The sequence below is a fragment of the Lissotriton vulgaris genome, chromosome 5 (genome assembly GCF_964263255.1).
Source record: "Lissotriton vulgaris chromosome 5, aLisVul1.2, whole genome shotgun sequence".
In the NCBI taxonomy this organism is placed as follows: domain Eukaryota; kingdom Metazoa; phylum Chordata; class Amphibia; order Caudata; family Salamandridae; genus Lissotriton; species Lissotriton vulgaris.
Genome location: NC_141693.1, coordinates 1,829,922,024 through 1,829,946,041, shown reverse-complemented (window position 1 = coordinate 1,829,946,041; position 24,018 = coordinate 1,829,922,024). Strand labels below are relative to the sequence as shown.

General features: G+C 46.6%; 1 protein-coding gene across 4 annotated transcripts in view; it reads left to right on the top strand.

The window, feature by feature from the left end:
• SNX11 (sorting nexin 11) overlaps nt 1–22,570 on the top strand; it is a 115,791-nt gene extending 93,221 nt beyond the window's left edge. For all 4 annotated transcript variants that reach the window (XM_086924269.1, XM_086924270.1, XM_086924267.1 and 1 more), the window contains exon 7: nt 21,675–22,570. In XM_086924269.1, the coding sequence (XP_086780395.1) occupies nt 21,675–21,795 (121 nt within the window). In that variant the 3' untranslated portion in view covers nt 21,796–22,570. The remainder of the gene's footprint in view (nt 1–21,674) is intronic.
• Nucleotides 22,571–24,018: the final 1,448 nt, after the last annotated feature.

The window sequence follows — 24,018 nt, the reverse complement described above, 5'->3', positions numbered from 1 at the left end:
TCAACAGATGGACTTCCAGGCCCACAACGAAGACCTGGAAACCCGCTCTCGGCGGAATAACATCAGGGTCCGGGGAGTGCCATCCACGGAAGAGGGGACGGATGTGGCCAGATACCTGAGGGAGCTCTTCAGGGACATATTGGGTGAAGCGGCGGACTTTCCGGTACGGATTGATAGAGCTCATCAAGTGGGCCCTCAGAGGCGCGCGTCAGCCCCGCCTCCGGACATTTTGGCATTCTTTCCTGACTTTCCACTGAAAGAACGGATCATGGCGGAGGCCTGGAAAAAACCCTCGTTGACGTTTCGAGGACACCCCGTGGCCTTGTATCAGGACCTGTCTGTAATCACCCTCCAAAAGCGGAAAGCGTTCAAAATCGCAACAGACTTCTTGAAACAGAATGAAACGCCTTATTCCTGGGGTCATCCTTTCCGACTTATTTTCAGGTGGAACGGTGTGCTACATCAACTGAGGTCCCTACAGGACACGTGCGAGGTGCTGGGGATCACCGCGGAAGAGGAGGCCTCCGCCACACCTCGCAGGAGACGTACCACGGAGGATGGGTGGCGCAGGGTCTCGAGGCGCAGAACATCAAGCGGCTTCCCAACGTCAGAGCTCGCCTACCATCAGGGCTGAAATGGCGAGCGCCATCCAGGAAGCCTCCAGAGACACAGTGGTGCATGACGGTGTCGCACTAACAGCGTAAGATTGCTCCGGAGGAAGAACGACTTTGCATTACTGTTCTTGCCGGCTTAGGGCCATGAGGGGTTGGGGGGGAGCAGAGGGAGGAAGGGTGTGGCTGGACGTCCACTACGATGTTACCACGGACTTGTCCGGACAGGACATGGCTGGGACAATCTCTCGGAGGGTGTTGGGGGTTTGGGGGGGGGAGGGGAGGAGGGGAGTTGGGGTGCCGTGAAGGGAGTGGGAGGAGGGGGAGTTGGGGAACAAGGGGGTTGGGAGTTGGGTAGGGAGGGGGAGGGTACAGTCCGTTCAGTGTTCTTGATCTTTCCACGATGCCCCGACGGGGAGTTATGGGCAGTTGAGGCCCACAGGCCCCCCCCATTGCACAGGATTCAATGCATGTTTCATTCTGTCTTGACTCTCTATGGCAACCCTTAAGGTAGTGACCCTTAATGTTAAGGGGCTTAATAACCCTGTCAAGAGGAGAGCAGTCCTGTCCTTGCTAGAGAACACACAGGCTGACATTTGTCTTTTACAAGAGACTCACTTGCTTGCGCGAGACTGCCATAGATTATGATCCCGTACATTTCCCACGCAGTTCTTTTCCTCGTCCAACACCAAGACGGCGGAGGTGGCGATTTTAGTGTCGAACTCTTTCAGAGGGGAGGTCCTACACAAGTTTGCAGAACAAAAGGGGAGACTCTTAGCGCATAGATTCAAATTGGGGTCCGGACATTTACCATCGGGACGATTTACTGTCCGAATGAACATCAGGATAGCTTCTTTCAGTCAGCATTAGTGACATAACAGCATCCCCGGACAGGCACATAATTTTGGGTGGAGATTTAAATATGGTGGTAGACTCGGCTATAGATAGGTCGGCCCAGCGCTCCCCACAGACAGGGGAAATGTCACAAGCAGTTAAATCCCAACTGGTGGACCTGGATCTTCATGATCTTTGGCGCCACTTGCACCCCACGGATCGAGACTACTCCTTTTACTCTCACGCGCACAAAACATACGCGAGGCTGGATCACCTCATAGTTACCGGCCCAGTCCGTGATCTAGCTACGACATCGGAGGTGGGGGTCATATCTTTATCTGATCACGCACCGGTCTCGGGGAGCTTCTCTCTGCCGGCTGACCGGGCCCCCGGGGGGTCTGGCGCCTCAGAGACGCTCTGTGACATAAGAAAACTGTCGTGCAAAAGGTTACGGCGGCGATCAGTGACTTCCAAACACATAATGATAACGCAGATACCTCGGTGGCGACGCAGTGGGCCGCACTTAAGGCGGTGGTCAGAGGGGAATTTATCGCGGTTTCCTCGGCGGAGAACAGGGAACGGAGGCAGAAGTGGGACGAGCTCACGCAAAAAGTTAAGGAATTGGAAGAGGTGCACCGCCGTACGGGGGCCCCCAGGATCTGGAAATAGCTGAAGGCAGCGAGGAAGCTCCTGTCATCCCGGGACATGGATAGGGCAGAATACGCAGCACTTTGACTGAAACACGCTTACTACACGGGGGGGACAGGTGTGGCCGCCTTTTGGCGAACAAACTCAGGGTGGCCAATGAACGTCATCGGGTGAGGGAGATTGCGGCGGGAAATGGCGGACTGGTCACGGAGGATGATCAGATAGCTGAGGCCTTCCGCCGATTCTACGCGGACTTATACACCGGGGAGAGTCTGATGGCGCAGGAGTCGGAGGACTACCTGGACTCAGTCACACTCCCGTCCCTAGAAACATCTCAAACGGAGTATCTCGAAAGGGAGATACGGGTCGAGGAAGTGATTGCTGCCATCTACAGGCTTAAACATGGTAAAGCCCCTGGCCCGGATGGCTACACAGCGCTCTCCTATAGGACGTTCAGCGCGACGTAGGCCCCTATACTAGCTAAATTGTTTAACTCCTTCTCCGAACTGGGGGCAATCCCTCCGGATCTCCTACAGGCCACGATCTCGGTTATACCTAAACCAGGGAAGGACCGGACCCAATGCAGCTCGTACCGCCCTATCTCCCTTTTGAACGTGGATTTAAAACTTTACACGGGAATTCTGGCGGCACGCCTAGCACTTCACTTACCGGGCCTGGTGGAGTCGGACCAGGCTGGCTTTGTCCCTGGGAGACAGACGGTGGATAACACCAAGAGGGTAGTACATATTCTGGAGAAGGCCTCCCGGATTCCTGGAGAAAGAATGCTCCTTTCGGTGGATGCTGAAAAGGCGTTCGACCGGGTGCACTGGCCCTATTTGGAACGGGTTATGACAAGGATGGGCATAGGTGAAAAATTTCGCACCCTGGTTTTTAACTGTTACCGGTTCCCGTCGGCAGTGGTGCGGGTGATTGGCTGTGGCTCTCAAAGGTTTGGCATTGAACGAGGCACCAGACAGGGCTGCCCCCTGTCCCCACTCCTTTTCGCTATATATATGGAGCCACTCGCCCAGAGACTCCGGCAGAATCCGGACGCAACTGGAGTGAGGATGGGGGGATATGTTCATACGGTCAGCCTCTATGCGGACGATGTGATTCTGACCTTGGAGGAGCCGAGGCGTGCGCTGCCTGCGTGTATTGGCGAATTGGAGGCTTTCTCACGGGTGGCTGGATTCAAAATGAATATGGGTAAATCGACAGCACTGGACATCTCCCTGACTCCTGCAACACGGCGGGAGTTGCAGGGTCTCTTCCCCATGCATTGGTCGGCCCACCAGGTCCAGTACCTGGGTATCCTGTTGGCACCTACATTGCAGGCCATGGTGACAGCCAATTATACGGCTTTGACTGGAAAGATTAAGGAGGAACTGGGGAGGTGGAGCAAAGGATTGATATTGTGGCTCGGGAGAGTGGCAGCGGTTAAAATGACAGTCCTCCCTCAGATACTATATCTATTTCGGGCCCTGCCGTTGCAACCGCCTAAGGGCTGGTTTCAGCAAACACAGTCGACCCTATCCCGTTTTATTTGGCAAGGCCGCAAGCCTAGGATGAGGAGAGTTCTCTCCACGTTGGCACCGGAATCCGGGGGACTAGGGGTCCCAGACTTACGCAAATATTTTCAAGCGGCGCAGCTTCGATACCTGGTTGAATGGAGCCGATGGGAGTCGGACAAGCATTGGTTATTCCAAGATCAGGCGGTGGCAGGCCGTCCTTTACAAGAGGTGCCCTTTCTGCGTAGGGCTCATCGCCCTCCTAATCTCTACGCGTCTTTTGTAACGCAGGTTCCGCTGAGGTTGTGGGACACTACTAGCAATGCACACGAGCTTACCACGTTCCCCTCTCCATGAGATGGATAGGCATATCAATAATACCTGTTGGCGAGAGTGTGGGCATCCTGGTACACTGACACATGTCCTGTGGGAGTGCCCGTTGTTGAGCCTTTACTGGAAGGAGGTGATAGATGAGATCGACACCCGCTTTGAGATAGAGTTGCCCCGCTTCCCAGCATACGTCCTGTTGGGCCTGCCTAACGGGCTGATGTATCCACTGAAATCTCGCAGGGGTAGACAAATTGCTATAGCACTGGGCTCCGCCATTCAGAACATTCTAATACATTGGCGGACCACCACGGTTCCATCCATCACGGGTTGGCTACATAGATTGTGGCATGTCCTGGGCATGGAGAAATTATCACTGATGATGGCCGGGGAAGTAGAGCAATTTGAGGAGTTGTGGCAGCCCTTTCAAACATTACTGGCCACCGAGTTTAGGGAGCTGACCTGTCCGAGGTACTTGAGGCTCTTGAGATTGACACCTCCGCTGGACTTCACTGCTCAATGACCACAGGCTAGATAGAGATAGGGGATAGTGGGGTGGGCTGAGCTCAGAAGGTTTAGCTAGACAGGACACTGGACGGGGGAACTGGGAGGGGGGTAGGGGGAAAGGGGGGGTGGGGGGAGTTGGGGGAACTGTTTCTTTAAAAGATGAAGGGCACAGAGACTTTATTTCTACCTCAGGGTGTTATTTAATGTGATGTTGATGGAAACGGAGCCCACGCAGCCTCTACTGCACTTGCAGGACATGTAGCATTATCTTGAAGATGGGCTCCCGGGGTTGCAGCACAATGTCATTGCTTGAATGTCTTTTTTATCTGTGTACCCTTTCAATAAAATACTTTAAACATAAAAAATATCCCAGCATTAGCATAAGTAATAAAATAAAGTCCATGAAGTAAGAAAAGGGTGCAGTAACACAGACTGTTACTAGGTGTCCCTGTGGAGTTGTAACCAGCCAACATATTAGCCACATACGGTACTGCACCTTTACTTATGCTACTACTGGGATATTTTTAAACAAAAAAAATGTTTTAACAAACATTATTATTTGAAACACCAATTGCTCAAACTTTCAGTAATGCGTGACCTATTTCATTCAAATGGGACACAGTCTAAAGAAATTCTGGATTACCATTCGCAAATTGATACTCTGCAGTCATCAAGGCCACAAGAATGCTCTATTATATAAAGGGAAATGCAGGGTAAGGACATATAGAGTCCAAGAGAACAGGAGTAACCTGATCATTTTACTCATGGGTATTTTATAACGTTAAGCAGGATGATGGTGCTAATCTCACCTGGTTTCTAACACCACGTTGGGCGGCTGCCATGAATCTGGTGGGATACCCGCCATGCATCCAGAACGAGCAGAATAATAAGGAGAAAAACGCTGCTTGTAAGTTGTAACCTGTAGGTCTGTGGTTGGCGCTAAGAGTCGAAGCAAAACACTTCCAGGACACAGAAAAAGTCTTTGCCAAGCCTCGATTTGAAACTATTCAGAGCCAAAACAACATTCAGAGAGCTGCATGTTGTTGGCAAAATGGGGTTGAGGCTCTCGGGTGTGCGCCTGCTGTAACTAGTGGCTCCCAGGGCCGAGGCTGATGTGGCTGCAGCTGACAGAAAAATGAGCGGGCAGGCACGATCTATGGTCGTGATCGGCTGTTCAATTCACTCATTAAACATGTCGGTGGGACAGTGGGGCACTGCGGCTGCACCGCAGAGGCAGCAGTGCCATTTTAAATCAAACTCGGTAGTCAAAGCATAAAAGCTTAACAAAATACATTGTGCTTAAACTTGACAAGCAGTGCGATGGGGGCAAGCAGTGTTGTGGTAGGGGGTGGCACAGGGAGAATAAGCTCCACGCACAGCCAGGAAAACATGTGGACTATTCTTTCTGGAAGCAAAAAGACATGTTGTGTCTGCAACAGCAGCTCAGAAAAAGTACATTAACAAAATAATGCTCACAAACTGTAAATAACAGATCCTGAGTAACAACACATGTAACAGGGCCAGTCTTTATGGGAGGGTTCAACAGGAGAAAAGGAGGTACTAAGGAGGGACTACTAAAGACATTAACTATCCAAGGAGCGACCACCGGTGGCAGATCGTTCTCCCACCTCGCCGCCAAGACGTGGAACACACTCCCTATCCGCCTACGGCAGACCAACGACCTACTGACCTTCAGTAGACTCCTCAAGACCTGGCTCTTCGAACAGTAGCAGCATTCCCCCTCCTCTTAGCACCTTGAGACCCTCACGGGTAAGTAGTGCACTTTACAAATGCTTAGTTGATTAATTGATTGAAGAATAGAAAGCATTTTCAAAATGTAGTCAAAGGAGCCAATTAAAAACATGGGCGGAACATAGGTGGAGCTTAAATCCCATATTCTGAATAAAGCATGCCTCAAAGAGACAGCGCTGCCTAAAAAGAGAAAAGGTGTTAACAGAAAGGAGAATTCCGGACCCAACAACTAGACAGCGGAATAATGCAGAGCCTGTGAATCCAGAAAATTCTTCATACTGCAAAACTACTCCTACAGGTTAGAAACAATTTCATTACTTGAGGTTGGAGTGATTGGGTATAAAGTATCAGATGAGCCTTCTAGGGTGCACATCATGGTGAAGTTTGAAGTGTTGTGGTTGGGCCAATTGGTATTTGATGGATAGACTTGATATGAGGAAAAGTATTGTGATTTGCATAGGGATTGAGAAGACTTGGTGGTGTGAAGTATGGTGAAATGAAGAGTTATGATGTTGGGTTTGCTTTTTCAGTGTTATTGCTCATATGTAGGTATGAAGGTGGGTGCTATTGTATATGGTGAGCTGATATTCAGCAATAGTTTCTGGTTGTATTGTTCTATGGGGATTTTGTGAGCTTGTGTGAGTGGAGCGCAGAGTTTAGAGGGTGTAGGCAGCAACAGGGTGCTCTCTGGGGTATGTGTTTTAGTTATGGTCAGAACCTTTGCAGTGCATATCGGCCAGGTGTGAAGGTCGGGTTTGCGATGTGTTAGTTATGGTGTGATGTCCTCATTAAATCAGGAGCAGCTGTTGTGAGCCGATTGTATGTGGCCAGTAGTAATGGTGGTGTTTAAGAAGTGAAAATGAGAGAGAGGCACAATGATGAGACTGACGCCAGACAGACGATGACAGCAGGGAATAGATTTTACTGGTGACTTGTCCCTCTAGGGCCCTGAGAGGCGGGGGAGGACACAGACTGCCCTGCAACTTGGGTAATTTAATGAAGAGATCACCTGCTGAGATTGTCTTGCAATTGTCTCAAGGGACAAGCTCTTGTGGAGAGGAGGACTGGCCACAGGAAGGCAATGGCATTCACAACAAGCATTTGCAATGCAATAGGTCTCGCATTAGGAAAGTTTGAGCTATTGGTCTTGTAAACGACAATTTTTTTATTTATGTTTTGTTTTTGAAAATAGCTAAATTAATAGCTTTGTCATTTACAATGCCAATAGTTATAACTTTCGCAAATGTGACACCTATATCATTTGTAATGTAACATGTTTTGTATTAACGTGACTTAGATGTATTGATATTACAAATAACAATGGCTTATCATTTTTTTAAATAATTAATACTTAAATGAAATTGTTTTTAATTTATAGTCAATAGCCTAAACTTTTGTAAATAACTTTTGTGAAGATTAGGTTCAGTGTATTTTATTGTGACGAAAAACCAAGAACAGAAGTGAAATATTAACATCTTTTTGTGACATTTGTAATAAAGCTTGAAACATTGAGAGAACATATTTGAATCAGTAATGATGGGTTGTGCTGAGTGATGCTGTGGTTTCGCTGAGTGATGCTGTGGTTTCGCTGAGTGATGCTGTGGTTGCGCTGAGCGATGCTGTGGTTGCGCTGAGCGATGCTGTGGTTGCGCTGAGCGATGCTCTGGTTGCGCTGAGTGATGCTGTGGTTGTGCTGAGTGATGCTGTGGTTGTGCTGAGTGATGCTGTGGTTGCGCTGAGTGATGCTGTGGTTGCGCTGAGTGGTGCTGTGGTTGAGCTGAGTGGTGCTGTGGTAGTGCTGAGTGGTGCTAAGTGATGCTGTGGTGGTGCTGAGTGGTGCTAAGTGATGCTGTTGTGGTGCTTAGTGTTGCTGTGGTGGTGCTGAGTGGTGCTGTGGTGGTGCTGTGGTGATGCTGAGTGATGCTGTGGTGGTGCTGCTGAGTGATGCTGTGGTGGTGCTGAGTGGTGCTGTGGTGGTGCTTAGTGTTGCTGTGGTGGTGCTGAGTGGTGAAGAGTGGTGCTGTGGTGGTGAAGAGTGGTGCTACTGAGTGATGCTGTGGTGGTGCTGCTGAGTGATGCTGTGGTGGTGCTGAGTGGTGTTGTGATGGTGCTGAGTCGTGCTAAGTGGTGATGTGGTGGTGTCTGCATGGCAGTGGTGGTGTCTGTGTGTGCATGGCAGTGGTGCTGTCTGTGTGTGCATGGCAGTGGTGGTGTCCGTGTGTGCATGCCAGTGGTGGTGTCCGTGTGTGCATGCCAGTGGTGGTGTCTGTGTGTGCATGGCAGTGGTGGTGTATGTGTGTGCATGCCAGTGGTGGTGTCTGTGTGTGCATGGCAGTGGTGGTGTATGTGTGTGCATGCCAGTGGTGGTGTCTGTGTGTGCATGCCAGTGGTGGTGTCCGTGTGTGCATGCCAGTGGTGGTGTCCGTGTGTGCATGGCAGTGGTGATGTCCGTGTGTGCATGGCAGTAGTGGTGTCAGTGTGTGCATGGCAGTGGTGGTGTCCGTGTGTGCATGGCAGTGGTGGTGTCCGTGTGTGCATGGCAGTGGTGGTGTCCGTGTGTGCATGCCAGTGGTGGTGTCCGTGTGTGCATGCCAGTGGTGGTGTCTGTGTGTGCATGCCAGTGGTGGTGTCTGTGTGTGCATGGCAGTGGTGGTGTCCGTGTGTGCACGGCAGTGGTGGTGTCCGTGTGTGCATGCCAGTGGTGGTGTCCGTGTGTGCATGCCGTGTACAGCCTTCAGAATTCCCCCGAAAAACTGCTTGCTTAAATCTTCCAACGTGCGTTTGTCTAATAAATTAGCCCACCTTAGAATAGCTAAAGACATCTCCAAGATCACGTTCCTCTATCGGAAACGCCTATTCCCAGTTAAAGAGTTTTACTTGCCAGGGGAAAAAAATGACAAATCAACAAAGGTATACTCCTCTCGTAACAAAAAGTATCAACTCTTAACGTCCCAGTGCCAAAAACTAACACGAAAGACGTTAGCTTCTTCTATCACAGACTTTCAGGAGCCACAAAAGAGACCACTTGCTAAAAAGTAATCCTGGACTCAGAAGACTCACATCTTTGTCTAGGGAGACCCTGGTAACCCCGTTCGTTGTCAGCCGGACACAGGACAACTCGCAGCGCCAATTATCAGGAACATTCCCCGTGCGTACAGGTTCAGACAAATACAATCTAAGCGCATGCGCTACAGTAGGTGGCACTCTCTCACACTTGCGCAGACTTCAGTTTCGTATTCCGCCTACCGTAAAGACGGAGTCTAATTAAGCCTGACAAGACGGCCATGATGGAATGGGAAACGATCAATATACATATAATTAAAAATATGTTAGTTAAGAAAAATAGAGGCTTCAGTAAGCTGAATGGCCGCAATACGCCCGTTTTGTTCACTTTCCCAACCAATTCCGAAACGAAGGGTCTCAAACGCTGACTTCCAGTAAGCGTCTTCGTCCTCTATCGTTCTGTATCACGTCTGTTCGCGCGATGGCCCTGGAAAATAATCACGCTCTGTGTTTCCGCACGCCCCCTAGCTGTACAGATTGGCAAATGCAGTGCTTTTAGCGTTCTTAGCGGCAAGCGTAGATGATGCGAGGCGAGCTCACGGCGCGAGCTGGAGTGAAGAAAGGGAGCGAAACCAGGAAGTCAGGCATCCTTGCCCGTGACATGGGCGGGGCCTGTGACGTGCCGGAAAAGGCTGGTGTTGCTCGTTGCGCCGGAGAAAAGGAGCTCAGCGAGGGGACGGGACAAAAGAGCACGGTGAGTGGAGGGGGGGATTTGTGTGTCTGTGCGCGTGAGCCCCGTGAGTGGTGGGGGAGGGGGGTGCGTGTGTGTGCGCGGGCGGAGAATGTGTGTGCGCAAGCTGACTTTGCCTGTATGTGTACGCGCGCGATGGCCAGAAGCTGACTTGCGGTGAATGTTGAGAACAGGGGATGTGCACTGCGCCGGCTGGGCGTGCGCGCCCACGAGGTGAAATCGCCGATGGGAAGCTCGTGCACATCCCCTGTCTTCACATTCATCGGAACACGCCAACAAAAGATGTCTCGCAGACAGCAGGCTTCGCCTGCTTTTTACGTCTGCGAGACCTAAAAACGTAGCAAGTCTATTTCAAAGGCTGTGTAATGGGGCTCGTCATGACCTGAGCGTCTTTCCAATCTGATGACTGAAATGTCAGTTATTTAGTTATAAAGCAGGTCAGCTCCTGCCAGCATACTATGGGTGTTATAAAACTAGGATATTATAGGACTATACAGGGCCTCATTATCTCATTATCTCGCATTACTACAGAATTTTAGCTGTGTTGTTAATTTAACCATTAACCCTTTCCTTGCTGCCGTCGGCCATTGGCCGACGGCAGCACTACCTCCCCAGTGCTGCCGTCGGCCAATGGCCGACGCGGCCCCACCCTTGCACGGAAACGCCCGCACCGCGGCAGAATTACCGCTGCGGTTAACGGGTTAACTATTAACCAGTTTTTGTTGACTTTTATATTTTTTTTTACTTGAGCGCTTTTTCACTCTGATGCTCTTGGGTGCATGCTGAATCACTTTATGTAGGGGTGGTGGCACAGGAGATATCTTTCTGGCGAAACTAGAGCTTACTGCAGGCTATTTTACTTTACTTCTTCCATTAACTCCCCAGTCAACACAGTTTGTGCGGAGGGAGCAAAGTGCATTACATTTGCTACTTTGAGTGGACTACAGCAGCCACCATTTTAGGTCTGTTGGCCATTCAGTGTTTGCAGCTTTCAGAATCGGCTCCTTACTTATCGCAAGCCTTGTGCGGGCTCAATAAAGGCAAACCCATCTGTGCCTGAACGTCACCAAGCCCCCTGCAACTCTCACTAAAGGCAAGTTTCTTACCCATGATTTGCTACTCCAATGATGAGCTTAATAAGTTTAATGACTTGGCAATATTACATAGAGACACTAATTCTTTTTGTACCTCTAAATTCCCCCTTTGTTTGGAGGGCTCGTTCACATGTATTGAATGCGGTTTTTCTTCTGTTACCAATCTGTTGATTTTGGCATCTGGTGTGAAGGGAGGGCCCAACTTAGCCTTGCTGTGGGAAAAGAATACTTCCTCTAAACCTAAAGACTCCCTTAAAGATTCATACTCTGAATTCTCCAGCGAACCACCTACTCTAAAAGGCCTTTACTATAATGCGAGGTCTATACCTAAATGCACGTCCAAGCTATGGGATTTTCTTTCTTCCCAACAACCAGACATCTGTTTCATTACATAAACTTGGCTTCACCCTTTTGCCTTTCCTGGTATCCCAATGGCATTCCATGAATAATATAGACTGGTAGAGAACTCAAGTTATCCAGTATTAGGGTATCTTTCATAGATTCACATGCCTAAATCATTCCCTGTCGTCGGGATGGGAGTCCCCGGTACATAATAAAGTAATGTCCCATTAGACATATAGAGAAATAGGCCAAAGGCCCCCATTAGTAACACATCCATGTCCTTTTGTAAAAAGGACCAAACTCTAGAACCCTCCTGGAAGGAGCTCCTGTACCTCAGATTTTCTACTGCACGTTGTGCTAAGGGAGTCTCCTCTGAGCTCTGCTCAGTTTACTTCTCTTCTGGATTTCCAGTGTTTTCTTGCTTCATATTTTCATCGTCTGACTGAAGTTCTTTGGTTCTTCATGGCTGAGACACCTAAGAAAGGCCTTTTTAGGCCCTGTGGTTTATGTGGAAAAAAGAGACTTCATGTAGATGACCAGCATAAAGATTGTCGCTACTGCCTTTACCCGCACCTTTCTTCTAAAGACTGCAAGGTATGTCGTACCTTTTCCACTAAAACCCTCAAAGATCGGGAGGGACGTCTCTTAATTTGGCTGCAGAGGCTTAAAGATAAAGACCAACTGGAGTCTTCTGAGGAGAGGGAGGGCTCTTCCATATCCTCTAAATCCTCTCAGAAAAGACCAAGGGTAGTTTCTCCAGGCCCTTCGTCGCAGACTCCTCAGAAGAAGACACATAAAAAATCTTCAGAGGTACATTCTAAGGCTCTACCACCGAAAGTGTCCTCTCAGGAAGTTGTACAACACATTTAAGAAGCCTTCTTCCACTCTGTCGATGACGACATAGTAGACGGTGGCTTCAGCTACGAGAAGATCTGTGTCTAGGGCCTTATGTTTGACTTCCTCGACGACGACTGTCTCCATGTCTGTGGCGGCATCTTCATTATCCACGACGACGACTCCATCGTCGATAGCCGGTAAGACTGTGTCGTCGACAATAAAGATAAAGAAGACATCTTCGACGTCCAAGCAACCGTCGACGAGCTCGACGGCAAAGACTGTCCCGTCGACTTCCACTCCATCGTTGACGAAGGCTCTGTCGGCAAAGACAACACCGTAGACGAAATCTCCATCGTCAACGGCAGCGGTGTCGACGATAACTCCATCGGCAATGAAACCTATCGATGCCTCACCGCCGACAACCACACCGTCGACAACGTCTGATTCAAATTTAAAAAGTACATACGTACATCTAAAAATCAGGAAGCGTTTGTTGACACCGGCCCTGACTACTGTAAGTAGGGTCCAACCACTGCCTCCAGCTTGTCTTCTGGAAGAGGAGGATTCTGACAAGGGCAGTATGTTTCAAACAGCGACAAGCCCCTCTGAACTTAATGTAAAGTACCAAGATAGTTCAGATGAGGAGGACCAAGATCAGGAGAATCAGACAGCTTATAGGGAAGAATATCAGCCACCTCCTCTGCCTATGGTTTGTCTACCAGCATCCTTGGTTTCAGACCTACAGTATCTCATTACAGACTATAAACAGAGGTTTCCTACATCACCTAAACCTCAACCCCCAACGGTGTCTCCACCACCAAGACTACAGGCCTCCACCTTTGAATTTACAGCCGGAGCCTGTCGTTTCGCCGCATCCTGATTAGGAGGAGGATCCGCATGAAGAGGGGGAACTCCATGATTCCCAGTCTACCCATGATGAATGGGACGACTATGTCATTCCCTGCCCTGCTTCTCCGGTGCCCTCGCAGGCTGACTCACCACCTGACGACATCGGGGGATTCCATAGTTTAGAGAGCAGCTCAACGTTTTCAAATACCCATGACTTCACACCAACAAGATTGCTTCTTGTATGATTTTAAGGAGCCTTTCAAGAATTCGGTCAGATCTATACCCCTGATAGAATACTTATGGGGTCAGGGTGTGAAGATTATGCATAACCCTTCCTCTGTGCCCCCAGTATTGCCTCGCCTGGATAAAAAATACAGAGCGCCCGATACTGCTCCAGCTTACTTGATAAGACATCCCAAACAGGACTCTGTCATAAAGCAGGCCGCTCAAAGAAAATCAAAGAATCCTTCTGCCCCGCTAACCGCTCCCCGGATAAGGAAGGCCGAAATCTTGATATCATCGGAAAGTGTTTTTCTTCAATGTCCGCGTTGACAGTACGAGCGTTCAATGCCTTGGCACTGTTAGGATGTTATAATAGACAGTTATGGGCAGACATAGCTCCGTATCTGGCAGCCTTGCCAGAAGAAGCAAAAAATATCTTGCTTGAAGGTGAACGCTCGGGATGGGAGATAATAGATTGCGCGATGGATATCGCATTTACTGGATTTCGACAGCTGGCTGGCGAAGCAGTATTAAGACGCCAGGGTTGGTTGAAAGCAACTTCATTTCGACCTGAAATACAAACGAAAATCATGGATATGCCCTATGATGGCCAGCTTCTTTTCGGGCCGCATATTGATGAACCTCTCCAAGGTATAAAAAAGGATACAGACACAGCCAGAGCTTTGGGTACCCTCCAATTCAAAAATACTTCCTTTTGTGGATCAAGAGTGAGAGGGTATTCCTCTTCTAGAGGTGATTACCAGAATCGGTCGTCCTTCTCTTCTGGTCAACAATATCGACCACAGTACCAACAGCATCAGCAGCAGCAATCATCCTATCCTAAATCCTCCTTTCGTGGCAAGGGTCAACAGAAAGGCGCTGCTCGACGACAATGACCCATTAACTTCATCCAGTCTCCATTTCATCTCTGCCCTCAAAAGTTGGAGGAAGAATTTCCCATTTTCTAAAAAATTAGAAACAAATACAAAGGACCGTTGGGTTCTGCAATTGGTTCAATTCAGTCATTCAATGGAGTTTATTCAAATTCCTCCATGAACCCCTCCCCGACTGATGCTTCACAAAAATCTACGTATTCTACTCCAGGAGATTTCACTTATGCTCCAGAAGGGAGCTACAGAAAGAGTTCCTTTTTTCGCAACGGGGAAGACAATTTTACTCCCGTTTTTTTCCTTCTACAGAAAAAGGAGAAAAAATGGAGACCAGTTTTAGACCTAAGATTCCTCAACAGATTCTTGAAAAGGCAGTTGTTTCGTATGGTGACAAATCAGGAAGTTCTACAACTTCTAGATGCGGAAGACTAGATGGTGTCTCTGGATCTTCAGGATGCTTATTTTCACATCCCTATTCACCGGAATCACAATAAGTTCTTGAAGTTTGCAGTAGCGGGCAGACACTTTCAGTTCCGTGTCCTAACGTTCGGGCTCAAATCTGCACCACGCATTTTTACAAAATGCCTATCTCCAGGGGCTGCATATCTCAGGCAACAACACCATCAAGTTTTTCCATATTTGGACGACTGGCTAATCAAGGCACCATCACTAGAAGACGCGTCCAGGTCTTCCAACGCCTGTCTACAGCTTTTCGATCGTTTGGGACTCACACTCAATCAGGACAAGTCGGTCCTCCTGCCTTCCCAGCGCATACATTTCCTAGGCGCTACCCTCGACACAAGCCAGAGGAAGGCGTTTCCATCACACGAAAGAAAGGACCGGCTTCTTTCTTTGGCTATTCTCATAAGTTCCAAGAGGTCCATAACAGTTTGCCTTTTCAAGTCCCTGCTCGGAATGATATCATCATGCATTTTACAGGTTCCACACTGTCGTCTCCGCATGCGCCCTCTTCAAGAGGCGCTCTCAGCTCAATGGGTCCAATGCACAGGTTCATTCGACAATGTCATACGAATGACCCCTCAAATGGTCAAGGCTCTGCGGTGGTGGATTTGTCCTCAGAATCTTTCTCAAGGCTTGACTTTCTTGCTTCCAGCTTCTCCTCATATCATCACAACAGACGCGTCACTGGAGGGTTGGGGAGCTTTCCTCAAAGAACTACAGATAAGTGGGAAGTGGTCCCCTTTCAAGAGAAAATTTCATATAAATCTCCTCTAACTGCAAGCGGTCTTCCTCGCCCTTCAAGCTTTCCTACCAAGAATCAGGAATTCTCTAGTGCTTGTGCGTACGACAATACCACAGCAATGCACTATCTCAACAAACAGGGAGGGACTCGCTCGCTAACACTCTCTCACGAGACGCAAAAAATCTGGAACTGTTTGATCCTGCACAATATTTCCCTTCGAGGCAGAATACGTCCCAGGAACAGACAACGTTCTGGCCAATTCTCTGAGCAGGCAACAGACAACGTGTCACAAGTGGGAATTGGACTAGTGGACCCTCGACCAAATATTCTCACAATGGGGCTCTCCTCTCATAGATCTATTCGCTACAAGGCAGAACACCAAATGCCAACACTTCGCAAGCTGGCATACCCAGAAGGGATCTCTAGGGAATGCATTTTCGATCGCATGGTGCAACTCCTTTGCATACGCTTTTCCACTGTTTCCAATGATTCCCAGAGTTCTCAGGAAATTGAAAGCGGAGCCTTGCATACTCATTCTGATAGCCCCAGCTTGGCCACAACAGCATTGGTTCACAGAGCTTCACCTTCTCTCCTTGGAAACACCAATCCTGTTGAAAGCATTCGCTTCTCTCCTGACAAAGAACCATCAGCAAGTACAGCATCCGGATCCGGCATCTCTCAGGTTATCTGCTTGGCTCCTGAGTTCAAGGAATTTCAGAATCTAGACATTCCGCCAGATTTTAGAGCTGTTCTGGCTTGGGCTCGAGCGGGCAATACTAACAAGAAATACTCTTTAAAGTGGAAAAGGTTCTGCATTTGGTGTAAGCCACAAAAAATACACCCTTTTTCTTCTTCTCCAGTACAAATATTGCCTTACCTTCTCCATTTGGGGAACTCAGGTCTTGCTCATGCTTCCATCAGGGTTCACTTGGCGGCAATCTCCCATTACAGAAAATCTTCTGCTGGCCCTTCTCTCTGGTCTAACAGATTGATCAAGCAGTTTCTTAAAGGTCTGTTCAGGACTTTTCCTCCTGTGAACATTTTACCTCCTGCTTGGCAACTCAACACATTTCTTGCTCAGCTCATGAAACATCCCTTTGAGCTGATACACAGAGCTGATCTTAAGTATCTCTTTTGGAAAACAGCGCTCCTTCTCGCCCTTACCTCAACGAGACGAATAAGTGAGCTCCAGGCTTTTTCAATTCAAGATCCTTTCCTTCAATTCCAACAAGACAGGGTGATATTATGAACAAATACCAAATTTGTGCTAAAAGTCCCGTCGGACTTCCATCTCAACGAGCCTGTAGTCTTACGCTCTTTCTTTCCAAATCCTCGCACTATGGCAGAGAGAACTCTGCATTCTCTGGATCTTAAATGCTGCCTAAAGTTTTATATCGAGAAGACAAAGACCTTCCGCAAATCCAACCAACTATTTGTGGCTTACAGTCGACCTAGAAAAGGTCTTCCACTCCCTAAACAAAGTATCTCTCGCTGGATCTCTGCAGCTATTACATTCTGTCACGAGCAGGCGGGGCAACTCCTGCATTCTAAAGAACCGGCCCATTCCACTAGAGCGATGTCTACATCCATGGCGCTCTTCGCTGGTGTGCCCATCATAGACATTTGCAGAGCAGCAACTTGGAAGACGCCGCATACATTCACCAAGCATTACTGCTTGGATACAGAACTCATGAAGGATGCTGCAGTTGGACAAGCAGTACTTCGTCATTTATTTCGATAGAGGTGAGCCTTCTTTTCATCCCAACATCCTTTCTTGTATACGCACATTTCTCTATTGTATTTCTTAATGGTATTTTTGATTACAATTTGATACTTTTCTGTGTCACTTTGACACTTTATTAACTGGTGAATTTGAATATGCTGTACCATCTGAAATGTGCTTATCGTTGCTTGCTACGCTGATTCAGGCATGTGAATCTATGAAAGTTACCCTAATACTGGATAAGAAATGCGTTACTTACCTGTAACTGCAGTTATCCAGTATTGGTATCTTTCATAGATTCACATGCAACCCTCCCGCCTCCCCTGGAAGGACTCATCTAATTCTCTCAGTAGTACGCCTACTTAGCACGGTGCTTACGAAAATCTGAGTGATAGGAGCTCCTTCCAGGAGGGTTCTAGAGGGAGGTGATAGCTGATTGGCTCTTTAGAGTTTGGTCCTTTTTACAAAAGGACATGGATATGTTACTAATGTGGGGCCTTTGGCCTATTACTCTATATGTCTTATGGGACATTACTTTATTATGTACCGGGGACTCCCATCCCGACGACGGGGAAGGATTCAGGCTTGTGAATCTATGAAAGATACCAATACTGGATAACTGCAGTTACAGGTAAGTAACGCATTTCTTAGGAGGCTGAGTGGATATTGACTTTCAGGGACTCCCTGAAAGTTGAGTTAATAGATTTTCTCTCTGACTTGCTGGAGCTATGTGCTTTTAAGATGGAGACTACTCATAGTGACTTTTTTGATAGTTTTATCACCCTCCCGACTCTAAGAAGGACTTTAGCCATACGCTGATAGAAAAGCTAGCACCACATGTACTTGCCACAGACAATTTCCTTCTGGTGGGTGATTTTAACTATCATGCTGAAATTGCCTCAGATATGGAGGTATCTCACATGCTCAATAATCTTAAAATGTTAGGATTACACCAGAAAGTAGTTGGCCCTATTCATATAGCTGGCTACCCCCTTGACCTAGTGTTAACTAACTTACTGCATTTTCGCATCCCCCGCCCCCCCACCACAGCCCTTAATATGTACTGATAATTACTTTATCAGCTTTCAGTTCGCTGTTAAGGATGTAAGGGTGTCTACTACAATTATAAGAGGCCAGGCAGAACTTTGAGTCCCTGGAAGCGAGTAACTCCGGACTGCATCAAAATTAGCACCTGAAATAAAATATTCTCAGGGCATAAACTCTACCTTAGCTGAGTTCCAGAATTCTTTCTCTCAGGCTTTAGAGATAGTTACCCCTTTTAACAGAGCTCTTCCAATGCCTTCAGACACCATACTCCATGATACTCAAGAGAACTGAGATTAGAAAAAAACTATCTTTAGAAGACTGGAAAGGAGATGGCATAGTCACAAAATCTGCGTCTGACAAAAACCATAAAAATTAGCCCTGGGGTTCTACAATAGGAAAATTAGAGAACCACGTAGACTGTACACGATTAGCAGGATGGACCAAGTTGGAAACTCTCTAAAGAACTGTCTAAGGTGCTATATCAATCCAGTAAGCCTCTTTCCTGTCATCCCAGCTTCTCAAGCTATGTGTGACACTCTTGTGGACCACTTTAAGGGGAAAATCGTGAACATTTATCAGAACTTTCACAACGCAATTCTATCACCTACTGGTCTATTTACCAAGAACCACGGTCCCTGAAATTCTCTAGTCTTGCTTCAGAAGTTTGAGCCTCTTACACATGAACAAGCGTCTGAGAAGCTGATCAAACTTAATTCGGAATCACCCTCTGATCCTTGTAGCCCTCATATAGTGGCTGCTCTTTCAGACTTGCACCCACCATCACATCTTTGTTCAATGTCTCACTGAACTCAGCTATAATGCCACTGGAGTGGAAATCTGCACAGGCCTCACCTATTTTAAAGACTCCTAATGCTGACCCTAAAGAGCCTACCAACTACCCAGTTCGCTTCTCGATTTTCTAGGCAAGGTTTGAGAAGCTCTTATGAATAAACAACTCTCCTATTTAGAAGAACACCATCTACCGGACCCCTCACAATAAGACTTTGGAGCTTTCCACAGCATGGAAACAGCACTGGTGGCTGCAGTTGATTCCATCATGCTATCTTTAGATGCTGGTCCTACTCAACCTGTCAACTGCTTTGTCCACGGTCTCTCATTCCATTTTGGTTCAAAGACTCTATGAGATAGGGAAGACCCTAGACTGGCTTAAAGATTTGTTTGGATAACAGGACCCAAATGATTTCCTTGAGCCCCACTCTTTTTAACATCTGTGTGATGCCTCTTTCCCAGATAGTTAAGCCATGTGGCTTTGAAACAATATCCTATGCAGGCAACACCCAAATCATCATCTCTTTTGAGGATAACATGGAAAATGTCAAAAATAGGTTTAGGGACTGGTTGAGGAAAATTGCTGCATGGATTACACTGAATTGTCTACAGCTCAACGGAGACAAGACCAAGATCTTGCTTTTTGATAAGAAACAGGCCTACTAGTCAGACGACTGGTGGCCTTCTGAGTTAGAGTCAGCCCCTGCCCAGGGCGGCAGTTACAAATCTTGGTGTTTTTGTTGACGAGAACCTATCTATGAGGGAACAAGTTATGTCTGCTTGTGATGTCTTCTTTGGCATTCTGCTCCTGTCTTAAAGTATTTAAGTTTCTACTATTAAGGTCCATGAGAGCTCTATTTCAAGCCGTTATGAGTCGTCTGGACTAGTGGAATGCCTTGCTGGTAGCAGCCAATGTGTCACTCCTCTTTAATTTGCAGGTCGTTCAAAACAGTAAGAAAACGATCCTTGTTCAAACTTGTCTCATTCACAAATCTTTGGTTAGCAAGGCCCATCTTACTTACAGGAGAAACTTACCTACTACTGCCCTAGCAGAAACTTTAGATCTAAGGATAAACTGCTACTGTGCCCCGCTGTATTCATACATCAAGATATGGTGGCCGGTCCTTTTCTTACCTTGCCCACCATTGGAACAAGATTCCCCTTCACATTCAATCTTGTTCAGTCTTCAAAGGCTTTTAAAAACTAGCCTAGGTATTTTAACTGGTTGCCCTGTCCAGACTCAGTGGGGTACCCGGATACCTCTTCAGGAATGAGTTGTTGCTCTATATCAAGACCCATTAACTGTACCATCACATAGCACTGGGCAGTGTCACACATACAATTTCTAGAAGTTGTAGAGAGGGTCAGAAAATAAACTAAGGAATACAAAGGAAAGAACATATTCAAACAGCAAAATAGAGAGCGAAGAAGAACAAAGATGAGAAAGGCTGAATGAAGAGAGCAGTAATGGGAAAATAAAGAAAAATGTTTAATGGACAAAAATAATGGTAGAAGGGGTGAGAGGGAGGAAGGAGATATCGAGAAGAAAAAAGAACAGGAGGGAAAGGGAAGATGAGATATGATGGTGAAGTGGTTGGGAGAAGAAGAATATGAGAAGGTAGGTTATATAAAAAATTATGAACAGATGAAAGGGGAAAAACAAACGGGGAATGTAGCAAGGGGAGGAAAATAAGAGGGAACAAATAGAAATGTGAGTGTAAACAAATAACAAGCAAAAGATGTTAAGTGGGCAGAAATAAGGATGTTGGAGAGGACAGGCGGAAGGACATCGGAGAAGTGAATACAAAATATAGATATGAAGGAGAAAGTGAGGCATAAGTTAAAGAAGACAAAGATTTAAGAGAGGTTGGGGAGACTGTAGATCGAGATAGGACAAGGGAGAAGTGGAGATGTTAAAGGGGGAAAGGAGAAAAAAGGTAAAAATTGATAAAATTATTGATGCGAAAACTGCATGGCTGGGTTGCAAGTTATAGTTACCTTAGGGCATAAGTTATAGTTACTTGAAATAACTCTTAACAGCTGAATTTCTATGGTTTTGTACATGTAAATTGAGAACCTAAGTATAACATCCCCGTAACCTTTGTTTTTTGTGTACATTTTTAAGGTTTTTTAAATGCTAATTCTTAACTAAAACGTCCCTGTAACCTTTGGGTTTTTTCAGTGAATATACACACAAACTCTTACTAATTTGGACGTTCTTTCACAATATTGTGGTAGTTGGTATTTTTTGCAGAACAATATTTTGTTGTTGGTATTTTGACAGAGCGTTTAGTAGGCGCTGTTTAATCAGCGATATGTTTTATATGAGGGATGGATTGCAGGTAATTAGGGCTAACTGAATAGATCCGATTTCAAAGGTGTGTTCTGTGTAAGATTGGCATTCAATAGATTGGCGTTGTATGAATGGTAGAAGTTGGTAGAAACCAGTGGGGAGAGTGGGGTGATACCACTAACAAGGTGCCATAAAACTCTAGCTGTTCACCAGGGGATCATGCTATATTCAGCTGAAAGTAGCATCTCCCCAAAGCAAGACTTAACATCTTTACTTGGAACAGAAGGGTGTCAAAGGCAATGCAAGCCGCCTTTCCACTTTCGTTGGCAAATAAACCTCTGAGGGCTGCATTGAGACATGCCAACATGATTCTCTCTACTATTTGTACAGCTAAAAGGGTTGTTGCAGAGATCAGCTGCTAAAAATCACTTCTCTTTTTATAGGTGTTTTGGTCTTGGAGATGCTGCCTGTAAAAGCTGCCACCTGGAGCCATATGACATCAAGATAGGAGAAGACCAACCGGAAAGCCCACATTCATCTTCTCCATGGCTGACCATGACCTAGAAGGAAATGCACAGGAAGCTGCTTGAGATGTGTGCTTTGTTTGCAAGCTGGAGGGCAGGATATTTGCCTGTGCGTGGGACCACAGTGCGAGGTGACCTAACTAAGTCAGTTCTCTGTTCCGCAGATTGCCTGCAATGATTCTGACGGAGATAAGTCCCTGGAGAGAGCTCTGTGCTCCTTGTGCGATCCTGGCAACGTACTGTTGCTTTGAAGGTAGACTTGTGATCCCTCCAGCATGTGGGAATGCTGTAACGGATCATTCGCTTGTTTGTTTACAGTCACCTTGACTTGCTTCTCTGGGGCTCGACTAGGTGCTGATGCATACTGTAATTTGCACTGTATGTTCACTTTTTGATGGTGGGGAATTGGTCATCTCCATGTTGTAGTTCCAGAAACAGTGGGAAGTTCTCTTAAATCGCAGTATTCTGCAGTGAGTTGGTCGTTTGGACGCTTCCTCTGTTGTATCTCCACAACTGTCACCCACTTGAGCTGTCTGGACTTGACCCCCCCCCCCACCCGAAGTACTTTTTATTGCAGTTGTAAAGTTTTAACCTGATATTGCTGCTCGACATAGTAGGCTATAGATAAGATGGGAGAGCACTGGTGTGCAGTAATGCTGTGAATCTAAGCTGTGCCAGCATGTTTTCCACAACCAATACGTGTTACTGGACATTACTGTATCCTGTCTGGTTCTATTAAATGTGTGAGGTCTCCTGATAGTTGCTGTTGCCGTTCACTTTAATTTATCAATAAAACAGACCCAACAAAGAAAAAATACTTTACGCTTTGCGATTTCTTGTATCATTGGGAATTTGTGTAGCACTCTCATTGCTGCAGAAAACTTTGGAAAAGCGTCTGAGTAGGCTAGTGGGGGGGGGGGGGGGGGGGGGCAGTAATTTCAGAGTTCCTAAAAAAAAGGATGCATTTTTCTAATTTCGCTTCAGCAGTATGCATTGCTTTGGGGAACTGTCTGCCCGTTATTTTGTTGTAGGCTCCTGCAAATGTCAGTTTGTTGATGTTTGAGTGTTGGCTGACCGTAGACAACGTTTGTGTTGGTCCAGCTACATGGTTTATGACATCAGGCTTGCCACCTTTCTCAGTCAAAAATATCAACTATATGTTTTGAGAATCTGAAAGGGCCAATAGCTGGTACTTGAATATGAGTTTGTGTAAAGTCCTCCATTCTTTTACATAGTAAGTCTGCCTCCGCATTAAAAATGCTGAGGAATAGTTTAGATTATATTTTAGAATGCTTTCTTCTTGTATGTGCTGTTTAGATATTATATATTTATATTGCAGTGAGTGAAAAATCGGCTTTTGTCATTTATCCCAAATGTTTTTTTGCCCCTGTCTTTTACATTTAAAAAAAATGCCATGTCTGTAAAATACAGGTCATAGAGTCAACACAAATGGTATCCTTTGGCTTTCCAACACTTTCTATAATGTTGAAACCACAGATTTTTATTTTGTATCCAATGTCGAAAGTGTGCTTGTATAAACATTTCCCAGCAGATGTGAGCTTCTCCTTATGGCTTGGGAAGAGTAGGGCGTTTGTGGAAATTCATAAAAGTAAGGATGTTCAACATATTTGGGTTAAGCACATGCTTGTTTTTATTGTAGTAAATGGGGGACAGAGCTCAATTGGATTCTTCCGTCGCTGTATGAGTTTATGTCCACAGGCATAAACTCCCATTAATTTGCTGAGCTCTGTACAATGAGCATGTACACTAGTTATACCCCTGGTAAGTACTACCAAGTGGTAGTTAAACCTAATCTGGATTATAAACACTATTTACATTTTCAGTTTGTTTTGTTACTTGTTTCAGCATTGTTGGAACTAAAACAACACTATTCCTAGTTCAGATTTGTATGATAATCCTTTCTGCAACATTATCATGAGCTGTATGGCCTGCCCTTTCCGCTGTTTAACTATGGACATTGTGGCCCCTATCCAAAAGGTAGTGGAGCCAAATTCTGGTCAGAATCACCTGAAGGGCTGAGTTTGGTAAATAATTGCTCTTCCATCCCACCTGTGTTTGCTGTTGTACCTAGTGTGATGGCTGCTTCAATTGAATAGTTTACTTTTGCAGTGAGCAAAATGATCAGAGCTGCAGAGAGCAATCACTTCTAAAGTGGAAGCAGATAACTTCTGCCCAATCAAAACATGTACCCCTAGCCACGCATGGAGCAGGTTGCACTCACCTAGAGCTCTGGTGCCAGGCC